At 38.9% G+C, this 13,901-nt stretch overlaps 2 protein-coding genes across 16 annotated transcripts in view; one reads left to right on the forward strand and one right to left on the reverse strand.

The window, feature by feature from the left end:
• LOC101472309 (membrane-associated guanylate kinase, WW and PDZ domain-containing protein 1) overlaps nt 1-3,635 on the forward strand; it is a 98,221-nt gene extending 94,586 nt beyond the window's left edge. For 13 of the 15 annotated variants that reach the window (XM_076877916.1, XM_004546079.4, XM_076877915.1 and 10 more), the window contains one exon: nt 512-3,635. In XM_076877916.1, coding sequence (XP_076734031.1) covers nt 512-1,617 — 1,106 coding nt within the window. In that variant the 3' untranslated portion in view covers nt 1,618-3,635. The remainder of the gene's footprint in view (nt 1-511) is intronic. The other 2 variants (XM_076877923.1, XM_012917795.5) reach the window with 1 other exon arrangement.
• A 2,302-nt stretch (nt 3,636-5,937) lies between these two features.
• On the reverse strand, nt 5,938-7,436 carry LOC101473594 (rhodopsin). Its single transcript, XM_004546085.4, has one exon. The coding sequence runs from the start codon at nt 7,345-7,347 to the stop codon at nt 6,283-6,285; it is 1,065 nt and encodes a 354-aa protein (XP_004546142.2). The 5' UTR covers nt 7,348-7,436; the 3' UTR covers nt 5,938-6,282.
• Between the last annotated feature and the right edge of the window lie 6,465 nt (nt 7,437-13,901).

Below are 13,901 nucleotides of genomic sequence, written 5' to 3' on the forward strand. Positions count from 1 at the left end.
CCAAACAGTTTTTTTTGCTTTGTTCCTCCAATTAATGTACATTAAACTCATCATTTTATTTTGAATGATTTCCTAGGTGCCTGCTGTGTTATCGATAACCCCCTGCCCTACACTTGCTGATGTGTTGCACCTGCTGTTGTTGCCGAAGTCACCTTGTGTTTTAACCTGCAGCCCTTATAGCGAAACCATATTGAAATCATGTATAACTTCAATGCATTTTTTGTGTGCAGATGTGTTAAAGTGTTACACATCAGCTTACATTAGCCGGATTTATTCTAAGAATAAATGCAGCAAATGGAAGTATACCAGTATGCATGATTTCCATCAGTATCTGCTTTGATTTTTTTTGTTTGTTTGTATCATGTCAATGCAAGAGCTCAAATCAGCCAACAAGGAAAATCATGTCTGCTGATCGCAATTAATTTCACGTTTTTGATTTTTCTTTTTTTTTTTAAGTTTCTTTCCGATACTTGTTGAAAAGATATTTCCCGTTCTTTCTTCCCTCCTGCAGACGGCAGCAATGACGGGCACCCTTCCGCACCCGGGGCACAAAACACTCCGGAAGTGAGAACGCTGCCACCCAAAAGCCGATATCACACCTCATTGGAGTCCAGTTATCCACCAGACCTTCACAAACCATCACGCCAGGAGGAGGCTGTGCGTGGCCGAGACATGGACAGGAACAGGGACAGGGATGGGTCAAATCAGATGGACTACCAAGGCTGGCAATTTAAACCCCATCATCATCACACCTGGAATAACAATTACAGTCAAAGTTCCCCCAGACAGCAGTCTCCTGACAACAGCAACAGCAGTAGCAATGGCAACAAGAAGAGCCGGGGCCGCAAAGTCAAGAAGTCTGAGTCGGAGAGCGGCATCTCTAAACTCCTAAAGACTCTGAGGAAGGACAACTCGGGGAAAAAAGCTGCAGCTGCCGAGAAACTGAGGGAGCGAGAGCTCTCAAATAGCAGTTCTACTCTGGACGGGAGATTTCGTCCGCAGCGCCGCGGCTCCCTCGACCGCTCACCGACCCGAAAGCGCGCCTCGTCCCCTGATCACCGGCGGGCCAAATCGATGGACCGCAGGGCAGAGCGAGCACATCGCGACCGTACACCTGAGAGGGATTACGATGATGGAGGGTTCCTCGCAGTCACCCCCGATCGGAAGTACAATGAGCGGAGGCTCCTCAAGGACTCGCAGATGACTGGGCAAGTCAGGGAGTTTACCACCCCGGAGCGCACCAACAACAAAGGGGATTCCTTTTCTCAAGCTAGGGGCCGCACATACGACAGAGCCACAAAGAACGGCAACCTTCTGCGAGACTCTTCATCGGAGAGGAGAGAGGAGAGACATCGGACAAACGGGAAAATGGAGAGACTGTACAGAGTTGAGCGGGACTCTTCCCCTGATAGCACCTACAGCCGGGATGAGCTGAACTATGCAGCCGCACCAAGACTAAAAGACTACTACAGCATGATGAAGAACAACGCTGCACACAGTAACGCTGCCTTCAACAACACCGGCCACAACAATAACGCAGTAGGCCGCAGCCCGAACCAGCTCCCTGAGCCCAAGAGAAGGCTGTACAAAGAAAGCCCGAAAGACCTCAGCATCTAGAGCAGAGCAGAGATCCCCCTCACCACTCTCTCTATCTGTGCAAACTATGTACCATACACTGGAATTGGACTTCTAAGGATACTAACTCTCGTGCTTTATTTGGTCGAATGGTTTGATTTGATTAACTTTACTACTTGTGATCCCATCCAGAGATTCATAAAACAGCAGGAGTACAATCCTATCAGTTCACACTGTTTTTGTCATTGTTTTGGTTATTTTGAGCATAACAAAGGTTGTTGTACTATAGTAAAGGTATTGTATGTGCCTGCATATGAAATCAGTGATATTGCTTTTTTGTAGGCATTGCTGACTCTAAATATTTGTTCCCTCAGAGGTATGAAACATGCTTCCAATTGTGGTAACTACTAAGCTTGTTTTCAACTTGTTTTTAGATGTCTTTATCCATTCCTGAATTGCTTAAAAAAAAAAACTATAGCACAAGACACTGGTGGTTCACGAGAACTGTGAAAATGGACTTTGCAAAAATCTAAATGTTAAGATTTGATGGTGAAACTAGAATGATAATTAGATAATTAATATATGACATTTTTGCATTTGCTCACTATTTATTTTTGATTCGGCACATATCTCCAGTAAGAGTCATTCGATCTTTTATTAAGGACCAAGGTAAAAGTATACAACGGACTTGGAAATGCATGCTGAGGCAGTGTAACCTCTTTTGCCTAAATACACGCTTCCAAAACTCTAACGAATTATGTGAAAATTGGCAGTGCTATTATTAGATTTCCCCCTGGAGAAGGATTGAGGAAAAAACTGTGTGTACTGATGCGATGGGAAAGGAGCTCGACTCGCTTTCAGCTACAGGCAACAATGTTCTCTGTTGTGGAAAAATGTAATTTCACCTTACACAAGTCTGCATTATGCCATAATACCAGCCGAAGCTGCCATGAAATATGATTTTTGAGATATGCCAAAAAAAGTAAATATGTAAATTATCCCTGTGCAAGATGCATGTGTAAATTAAAATGTAGTGTGATCACTTTATTTGATGGGTCTGAGTGAGAATAATTGATAAAGGAACATGCACTGTAATCCCACAGTAACTTTAAGCCCTGTCCTCATGTTTATTACAAGCACGTTTGTGCACCGACCACCTCCTGGGTACAGAGGCGCAGAGCCCATGTGGTTACTTGTGTCGGTAACATGGAGATTCCCGGTACAGGGGACAACTGATCTGCCATGCTGAGCCATGCTGTCATGCCACTGGAATCTGACTGCTGCTTTTTACTGTTGTTTTGTGTGTATTCTCTGTTTTATGTTTCATTTACAAACTAAAAATATATTGGGAGGAGGGGGGAGAACCACAACAAATGCATTGTTTAATCACCATTGTCACCATGGTACTGTATTTAACAAAAAAGAAGCGAATCTGAGAAGTGTTGGCCATCGTCTGTAAAGATTTTTTTTTTCTCCAATGTAACTACAAGGAACCTGTGGAGGAATAAAATGTTGCCTTTTTCTTGTACAAAAGAGAAATTTATGAAAACCCTCAGTAGTGAGGAATGTGACATTGTGTTTATATCTCTGAAGTGGACCTGATGATTTGTGGGGAAATATGTTGATTTACTCTGGATCAGGTATGTAAAGACATTTTAAAATGAAAGACTGTATGTGGTCAATCAGAAACTGTTTAATGGTTTGAATCTCTCTCAATGGTTAGCCTGCCTTTGTATTATAAAGCACTTGTATGCAGTCTGTGTTCTTCAAGCATTATTTCTTGCAACGTGCTCCAGACATAATGCTGTCTCTGTGTTGATAAAAGCAGTACATGTATATGGGCCAATCTTTTTTTATATAACTATGCATATATAAATACTACATTGTTCATAGCTTTATTTGACCCATGAAGCTATACATAACATTAGTCAAAGTACAAGTAGATGTGGACTTATCCAGCTTCTTTCCTTGAGATGGATTACAATGTATATGTAGCTATCAAAAGAAGTCTGTGAATGCTATTTTTATTATCAAATAAAGTTTTCCATACAAATTCAAAAGGATTTCTTTTTTTATGCCTGACTGCACATCTCAGGATAAGCTTTTGCGTTTGTTCAGGTTTTTTGATCACGTCGCTGGTGAGCTGGTCGTGGTTTTGATGTGCAAGTGTAGAGACTGGCAACCGGAAGAAAGAACAATGGTGATTGTACAGTCACTGGCCACTTCTTTAGGTGCAGCTGCACAACTGCTCGCTTATGTGAACACACGAGAGCAACTCAATGGGTTTAGGAATGCACACATGGTCAAAACAACCTGCTGAAGTTCAAACTGCACGTCAGAATGGGAAATAAAGGTGACGTGGCATGGTTGTTTGTGCCAAATGGGTTGGTTGGAGTGTTTTAAAAACTGCTTATCTGTTGATCACACACATCTCTAAAAAAAATTTTAAATACCTTCTTCAGAGGAGGAGAATGTGTCTACTGACTCCCATACACACAAAAAAAAACATGTAAGATAGTAGTCATCGATGTGGGCCGTTAGTTATATTGCTTCATAGAGTTCATTCTTCTTTATCAACTACACTAGTAATTTCTGATCAGTTTTATCTGTGTAAAAAATACTGGGGGTACCCAGTGGTACCCATCAGCCTCCTAGTACAAACACCTATAGTATAAATTTGAAAAGTATAGGTGATTTCCTTTTCAACTTATCCCATTCACAAGACTTTCAGAAAACTTAACCTCTGGCGTTAAGATCAAGATCACTGTGATTCAAATGTAGAAGCAGCACTGATGGTATCAATCTGAATCTCAAACGTCACTTCGTTCTCGAGTTATCGCATTAACAAACTCGGGTGTCCACATTGTCTGCCTGGGAGGGTGACAACAACAACACCACATGAGCCTTTTATGGCTGAGGGGTAAAAAACTGAAGTTTACACAGATTGTCAGTGTCTGAAGGTTGTCTACTTATGTAAATGCTGGACACTGTGCAGAAAAGCAGGAAAAAGGCAAGTAGTTGTCCAACAGGTCCACAGTCATAGGTTTCATGTCTTAGTTTTAATTTGTAACTCAAATGGGTAACTTGGAAAAAAAACAAAACAAAAACATAACATGGCAGCATGGATACAAGGAGCTAACATGCTGTTATGGGTGCTGTTTTAATACATTTGGACAATTTGGAACTGTGAAACGGATAATTACTCATTGCCATATAGGAATGAGTGTACCAGTTTAGCAAATGTATTACACCACAAGGTAGTGTACAGTTTAGTTACCCTTAACAACAGTAACAGTAAATAACCAAAATAATATTTTAAGTGTTTCTGTAAAAAATTAAATTTTATTTTTAATACTAAAATATCATTGCTGTTATCAATGAATTTACAATGTTTTTAAAAAAAAGTTAATTACTTGCAGTCCTGAACAGAAAAAATATTTTTAGTGATTGAATGTTGGTAATTAAATGCTTGAGTAATTTCTGATTTCTTAGAGAAGTCCAGTGTGCCAGCTCAAATTTGGCTTTAAAAATGTAAATTCAGTTTTATTATTATTAATAATAATAATAATAATAATGACTAATATTACTTTATTTTATGTTTCATTCTCCCCAAAGAGGAAGGAAATTTGCTCTGGACTCCAACTACAAGTTACCAAGAGCACAAGCATCACAATTCACCTTGTTCAGTAACGTATCTGTGATGCAAAAAGACCTGTGCTCATATTGTGCTCATGCAGTTCCACTGCACAAGCACCACGCTGTGTGTGTGTGTAATACTATTGTTTATGTAATATACTATTATGCTATTAAAACATTAGAGAGTTTTATAAACCATTAAATATCAATACTCCTTATTAATACTAATTAGGTTTACGTGTAATAGAGTCTTGATTGATTCGTCCTTTCACACTACCTGTAATGTTTCCATTGAATTTGCATGAAGGTGTCACTTGGTTAGACTCATTTGGTCATCTAATAAATCTTTGTCAACCTTTACATAATGTGATTAATATCTATTATCAGATAAAGTTGTGTCTGGTGTCATGCATACTCACCGATAATAAGATCTTATAATGTTGTAATCTCTTTATTAGGCCAAGTTCTAAGCCCAAGGTGACCTGTGACTGAAATGAGATTATAGAGGCCACTTGTAAACACTAAGTACTAAGTTTTTGTGTACTGTTTCATCAAGTTTAACAGTAGATGAGCAGTAGTAACTGCAATAACAGCTCTAAAATCTAAACTGACTCAAGACATAAATGCATTCTGAATAGGTCGTTCACATTTATTTATTTGATTAAATATACTACAATCATATGAACTTTGCCACCCAAACTGTAAGTAAAACATAAACAGGATGCGTCATTTGCAAAGTGCGTTTTATTTTACGTTGCCTTGATTACATGCCTCTACATTCAAAAATAAGCCAGTATCATTTAGGATCCAACTGTGAAAGATTAGCATTTTTCCTTTTCCTCTCAGGAAAAAAAAATCTCACCGATTGTTAAGTTGGATATTCTGTACATACAGGAACAACTCTGTAATGGGCTGACCTTTACTGCAACTGTCTTTAGGTTGAATCAATTCGTTTGTAAAAATACAAAAAGGAAATTATTTCTGTAGACATTAGCCTTCAGTAGTTTCCCTGGGGGAGCAGAAGTCTTCGTCTTGGATGGCGGATCACGGAGCCGTTGCTTGACGCCCCTTTTATGCAGGAGACACAGAGCTGGAGGACACAGAGGAAGCCTCGGTCTTGGAGGCAGTAGAAGATGCTCCCTCCTCTTCTTCAAAGGGATTTTTCCCGCAGCACAAGGTGGTGATCATGCAGTGGCGGAACTGCTTGTTCATGCAGATGTAAATGATAGGGTTGTAGATGGCAGCGCCCTTGGCAAAGAAGGCTGGGAGGGTCATGAAGACTGGTCCAAATTCAGATCCCTGATGTGTGAAGATATACCAGGCCACTCCGGCATAGGGCAGCCAACATACCAGGAAGGAAATAACCATCATAATAACCATGCGGGTGACTTCCCTTTCAGCCCTCTGGGTGGTTTCAGACTCCTGCTGGGCAGCAGCAGCCTCCTTGACAGCACAGAGCAGGCGGCCGTAGCAGAAAAACACAACAGTCAGTGGAATCGTGAAGTGGCAGATAAACATGTAGATAACAAACGACTCGTTGTTGAAGCCTTCTGCACGTGTGTAGTAGTCGACTCCACATGAGCACTGCATGCCCTCAGGGATGTAACGAGACCAGCCGACAAGAGGGGGTGTAGCGCAAGAAAGGGCCGCTACCCAGGTGAAGGCCAAGCCCATAATAGCGTGGTTCTCCCCAAAGCGGAAGTTGCTAATAGGCTTGCAGACGACTAACCACCTTTCAACAGCAAGGACAACCAGTGACCAGAGACCAATCTCACCACCGAGGGTAGCAAAGAATCCTTCCAGATTGCAGCCAAGGCGACCTAGGACGAAGTAGCCATGCATAGAGGTGTAAACCGTTGTGGTGAATCCTCCAAACACCATGAAGAGGTCAGCCACCGCAAGGTTCAGAAGGATGTAGTTTAGTGGGGTTCGCAGCTTCTTGTGTTCAATGGTGACATAGAGAGTAAGGAAGTTGATGGGAAATCCAACAAGGATGAGAAAGAACATGTAGGCACCCAGAGCAGCATAAGCTGCTGGGCTGACAAGGTAGTGCTGAGGGTATTCATAAGGATTCCGGACAATACCAGTGGTGTTTACCATAGGGACATAGAAAAAGGGTCCCTCTGTGCCATTCATGGTTGCGGCTTGTGGTTGCGATCAGCCCGTCAGAGGTGTTTCTTCTGGCTGTTTGGGAGAGTGATGGTACAAATGCTACAAATGGAACCAGGTAGCTACAGTCTGGCTTTTAAAGGCACACCTTGGATTATCACTTTCCCAATCTGTCAGCACAAACTGATTTAGGCCACAGTTAATAACTAATCCAGCCACCACTGCAAACATTAATGACCACTCATCAAGATATTAAGGTTACACCTGCTCACGTCTAACACGGCGCTATCCAGTGACTGTATGTTTTGAAGCATGTTAACAACATCGTGTCTAGCGAGAAAATAAGCTTTTAGTGCACAGTCAGCTTTAAACCTACAACTGAGGGAAACTGTTCAGTTCAGATGTCTCTTAATATCTCTGCAAGTCTCCTCCACATGGCTCAAAGTTATAAAGCTCTAAATTGGAAGTTTTAGGGGATTTTCACTAATATGGACATCTTTTCCTGTGAGTTTTAGGAGAAATCTATTTTAACTGTGTTAATTTAAGGTGCTTACGTTTAGCCAAAATATTAAACTTTCATTCAATATTAATTTGCATAGGGCTGCTAATGGATAGCATCTCTCTATATTAATCACATCCATTTACAAATTCAATTCCATCATCTAGTAAATTCCTGAATAATATTGACAAATATAGGCATTGCAGAATGCTTAATTTTAGACTCTTTATTAAATACTGGATGCTGATTTCGTTTTATTTCATAGTTTTTTCTTTTTCCAACATAGTTTCCTGCAACAACTGCTAAACACTGGAGAGAGAAAATAATAGAGCATTACTATGATGCCAAAACTTACACTAAAGTAGTAATAGTAACTTCAAAGTTCATACAGTTTCATTTTCATGTGCTACCCAAAATCAAAGCAAACAAAAAAAAGACCAGGAAAGAAAAATAAAGTATCACATCTGAGTCCCACAGTATCCTACTGAGTGAGAGTGACCCTCGCAACATTAAATCCATTACAGGCTTGTGAGAGGAACACATCCATAAGCCCCAAATCTCTTTAATACAACACCCATTAGGAAAGTGCTGAGCTCTTTACCAACAGCTAAGATGGTCCACCACTCAGCAACATTACTGCCTCTGCTCTACATTCAGTATAGTACAGAAAAGCACAACTTAGAAAACAGTAATATATGAGATAAGGATACGTTATGAGAAAATTAAAAAGCCTTTTTCTTCATCTGCTGTCTTGGTCAGAAGATATAAATAATAATTTGCACATGAGGCAAAGACAAAGTGCTTTGTGTAAAAAAAATCCACTTGGTTACAACTAGAGTTAACATGTATGAACCCATAGATAATCCATAGATAATTAATCACTGGGCAAAAGTGTTGAGCAGTTCTTCAGGGCAATAGTTCTCAAGGCTTTCTGCAGCTCTTTCAAAGTTTTTCTTTGGACATTGGCTGCTTTCACACTCATTTTCTGTTTATTCTTGTATTTGACCATTTTCAGAGGAATCTTTTCTTTTTTAATTTTGTTTGCTTATTTCTAAAACACTGAGGATTCATTCAAACAATAAATAAGTAGGCTCGAACAAGAATATGTCCCATTTCCAATGTCTCAATCTACATAAAAGGTAACAAGAGAGGCATAAAATTGTATTTTTGCACTGTGAAGTGATTCCCAAAGAACTATTAGTTACTCTTAATCCAAAACTTGATGTCTTGACATGGTATGCAGCGCATCCTAAAAACAAAACAAAACAGGAAACTGGGCAAGAGGAGGAAAAAACATGTTACAGGCTTAAAAAACTAGCTACAGCAGCATGCCCTTAAAAAAGGAAGAACTCCAGCAAAGACTTGACACAGGACCTGGGAGATACAACTACACTCAAAAAACTACTTGAATGGAAATTTAAAAAAAGAAGAAAAGGATTTCCATGTGATTAAATTGCTTTATTTTAGCTTTATGCGATTCTGGTACTGTATTCCAATTGGAGCCTATCCCAGCTGTCATAGTGAGAGAAGCAGCATACACCCTGGACAGGTCGCCAGTCTATGGCAGGGCTAACACAGAGAGACAGTCGACCATTTGCACTCACATTCACACTTCTAGGTAATTTAGAATCACCAATGAATCTAAGCTGCGTTGAATTTCATGCAGATCGTACGTGATTTCATTACGTTTACCACAGAAACACGAAATTATTTTGTTCAACAAAAAAAATTCAAGAACAGAAAATATGTGTTATATAATATAAATTTGTGAGCTTGCCTATTAAGATTGCAGATCTTCTCATACTGAGCTGGTCTTTGGAATAAAATACTTATTTCTAGACTCTACTATCCTGTTTAGGGTGGCAGGACTGTGGATAATAGTCAGTTAAATGTGTAATCTTTCCAAAACACACACACACACACAAATAACAAGGACATCTATCCAATTAAGCAAAGATTCAAAACAAGTCTAGTATATTTATTCTAGTATGGTTTGAGGGAAAATGTAAAAAAAAAAAAATAGAAACTGAATCTTCAAATCTTGAAGGATGGTCAGCAGAATTTTTGCTTCCTTAGCAAACTATGCTCTCTGGTGGATGATAACTGAAATTATTATGTGGATACAAAAGTGGATTCTTCATTCGATGATGACAAAAAGACACAGTGGAAACTGTATTCAGTGACTCAAGTATAATATATGTTTAAGCAAAAATATTTTTGCAGGTTTGAGGTTCACAAACATGAGCTGAAATTTATCATCGTACAAGGCAAGCAAGATCAAATGAAAACTGATAGTATTTCTACTGAATGATGCATGTGTCTTAAAACAAATCCATCTTACACCACAAACACGGTGTTGTTCTGTCCCATATAAAACACATCATCCAAACATCCATAGTGTGAGTTAGTCATGGGAAATTACCTCCTAAGCTCAATAATTCAGTTTTAAAGGATGGAAGCATGGTGTTCATGACCAGTAACAGTATGAGAGCTGTGCAGTGGGCTTAAACAAAGCAGGTTTATGAGGAATAATATTAAATAGAATCTCCAAAACGTTGAGAAGGTTTAATATGAAGACATTTTTTAAGGCAATGATACCAAATGAGTTTGGCCAGCTGATCAACCCAATGGATCCACTCTCTTTTCCCCAGTACCGTGAATCCTTGTTCCATAACGGTGGTAATGATTGATTGTAAGTGATTGCACTTCATTAGCATTGGGGCGCATTATGTTTTCAGCACTTGTGACTTAGATAAAAATCAGAGCACGTTTTCTAGAAAGCTGGACCCAAAACTAAACGGTACCAATCACAGAATAAACTGATAAAATAAACTGCAAAACCATAACAAACTCAAAACTGGGTCAAAGACCGGGACCATTACACACTGTGTACAACAAACAATACATCTTCTGGTTTTGAATTGTTTGTTCAATAACAAGCCACACAAGCCATTTCCATGCACTGTAGCCCCTAATTTTTCACATTACCCACTGTTCTGTGTGAATGAAATGCATGACACATTTGTACCGGACTTTAAATAATCTTTAACCTGCCACCTCTTTGATGGCACAATTAGTGCCAATGTGAGAATACCACAGGAAATGACTCAATGAAACAAACTTGAGGCATGAATATTCGTGATCTAAATATGATTGCGTAAAAAAGTGTAGTTGCAACACTAAAAAAAAAAAAAAATCACATATTGTTGTATAAACAGCTAAACTGAGCTAGTGAGTATCCTGTGTCTACACACTCTACAGGGACAGCTCCATCACCTAAATCACATGGAGTATTTCCAGTAGTAACTTAAAGTAGTTATTGTAAAATGTTATATAGTGGCCTATTAGTGCCTAATAATCAAAAGACCCCTGACTTGATCTCTGGAGGAGGTGGGAATCACTTTGGACTTTGGCATCAGGAAGTGGAACTACCTACTGGTGATCCCTTGTGAACAAGGGAGCAACCAAAAGCAGCAATTCAAAAGCAATGTATACATTTACATTTTTTCACTACTCAAATCAGATTTAAAAGAAAAAGCTTCAAAATCTCCCAACTTTCTGTTAAATAAAAGTATTCAAATCGTCCCCCCCTGAGGAAGTAATGCTTCTATTTTCTCTCAACTCATGGTAACACTTTGTACTGTGTGCCACACATGAGAAATGTCATGACCTTTTCCCCAACATTTCACAGAATTCGTGTTTGAAGAGCTAAGAAGCTAGAGTTTATCGACAAGGCTCACAGATCCTGCAGGAGACCAAGACAGAGCTGCAGAGCTGGTCTCTTGTTTTAAACTATGCAGGTGTTTTGCTGCCCTCCTCAGGAAGTCAAAGAAAATGCAATTGCACACAAATGTATGGTCACCAAAATCAGGCTTCCTGTTTGACATGCCTTATGGTGTATTTATACATATATCCATGCAGACATTTTATGTAATAATGTAATGACTAACTCTCTGGACAACAGAAAGAACGGCTGCTAACTTCTTAGTGGCCAGTGGGGAACCAGATAAACAACCAAAACCCTCTGGTTCAACCTTCCAACAACAATTCTTTTCCCCAAGTTTGACTCTTGTTTGAATTTGCCTTTAACCATTCAGTTAATGTACTTATAATATTACTTTTACTCAGTAGGAAACTTTCACTTTCTAGTACATGTATATCTTTCTTTGTTTGCCTGGTGTATCTGGAAGCTAAAGACCTTAGTTACTATTCACACTCAAATTATACATGAAAATATATTATTATTTTTCTATAACTTATATTTATTTTTATTATTCCCATCAGAGATATTTTTTTCAAAAGAACCATTATGAGTATAATGAGTATTTACTTACTGGACTGCTGTAATATTGCCCACAGAATACTTTGATAGAGGACATTTGCAGGAAGGGTTACAATGTAGAGGTTCAAAGTTATTCATATTTCATCTTGAACTGCAATGGCTTTGGTATAGATTAAACAGGAAACCAACGGGGATTTTGTATTTCAGGTCAACACCACAGACAGCATGAATGACAGACACAGATGCCAGGTCTGAAAAGTGAAGCCTTAAACCTGTTTTTATTTTGAATGACAAGCAGGGGATGACATTTTTGATAAAGCTTATAGTTAGAGCTGGATCACCCTGAGCCCTCCCGTAGTTGGGCTTTACTTGAGTAGTTTTGTTTCTGACTTCTTTTTACTTACTCCCTATATTTTTAAACAAATATCTGTACTTTCTACTCCTTACATTTTAAAAACAGCCTTTTACTTTCTGTTTAACCCATTTGGGAAGAGTTATTATTTCGTCACTGCGGGCCTCTAAATATCAAACCAATTTAAACCTAAACAGTAACACATGAAAGGAAAGTTTATTAATCACCAGAGAATGTCACAGAAAAAGAGATGACATGTGCCAAAATGTAGGGGTTAAAAGTGTGACAGGGTTGTTTTGTTTTGGGGGTTTTTCCTGCAGGTGTCCATAAGTTGCGGTTGTGGTTCTTCAGCATCTAGCTAGCACTACAAAAAAAGAGCGAGCGCAAAAGGAGTAACGCTTTTTAAGTGTCAGGTAATTTCAAATGCAATGTTTCAATCAGCTTAGCAAACATCAGCAAACACACAAACTGTTTGTGCCTACAGTTTGTTGCTAGCTAAAGGTCCAGATGCTGTATTTCACAGGGAGGAAAAGAAAGAGAGCTAGCTTCATTCAGAGATGGAGAAAAATAAGAAAGACAGGAGAGGAGAGGGAGAAGAGAGGTTAGATTTAAATGTTATGATGCTCAGTGGGATTTCATAAACTGGGAATTTAAAGTTTACATGCAAGTCCTTGTGTTTTTAAATTAGATAGTGGGCCTGTACATGTAACACTATGTTTTTTCATATTGTGAAATATGCTGTAAAACAAACTGCAGTAGACTAACTGCTATTTGAAGGTTACATGAAAATACTCTGTAGTTTAGTGGAGGTTTCATGTGTGGTTTAATGCTCAGAGTTAGGTTACATCAAGTGTAGCACAGATTCATATGCTTAGATTCATTGACTGAATTCCACCTTCATACCAACTTTATACCGTTTTAAAAAAAAGACAGCATAAACAGTGCACTGTCAGTGTAGAGGACGAAAATCAGACAGGACAACTTATGAAACATCTGGTTACAGGAAAAGTCACCCTCCACAATGTAGGCAACAGAAAATAGAGCTTTTTTCAGAATCTTTAGATTCAAGCCGTATATAATTAGTATAAAAAAGTTAAACTAAAGTTTGTATTTCCATCTACTAATCTTATTTTATCATTGTGTTAAAATTGCACAAGGTTCAGTTAGCTTTGCGCAAAAATAGAAACGTCCTCCAAAGAGCTACTTTAACTTTCTTACTTTGAATGCATTTCAGAGCTGGTACTTTTTGAAGTTGTTGAAGTCGAACTTTTTACTGGAGTAGTTTTTAACAGTAGTACCTGTACTTCTACTTAAGAACAGAATGTCTGTACTTTTGCCAACTCTGGTTATTAATCTCTGGCTCTTATCCAGCCTGTCAAGAAGCCATATTTTGTAGTCCAAAGTTTTCAGCTAGCTTCTTACAGAAAGGAAACAGGGAAAATGCCGAA

This window comes from Maylandia zebra, linkage group LG20 (assembly GCF_041146795.1).
Source record: "Maylandia zebra isolate NMK-2024a linkage group LG20, Mzebra_GT3a, whole genome shotgun sequence".
Lineage (NCBI taxonomy): Eukaryota > Metazoa > Chordata > Actinopteri > Cichliformes > Cichlidae > Maylandia > Maylandia zebra.

Coding starts and splice junctions, on each gene's coding strand:
- LOC101473594 (XM_004546085.4), bottom strand. CDS start 7,347: ATGAATGGCACAGAGGGACCCTTTTTCTATGTCCCTATGGTAAACACC.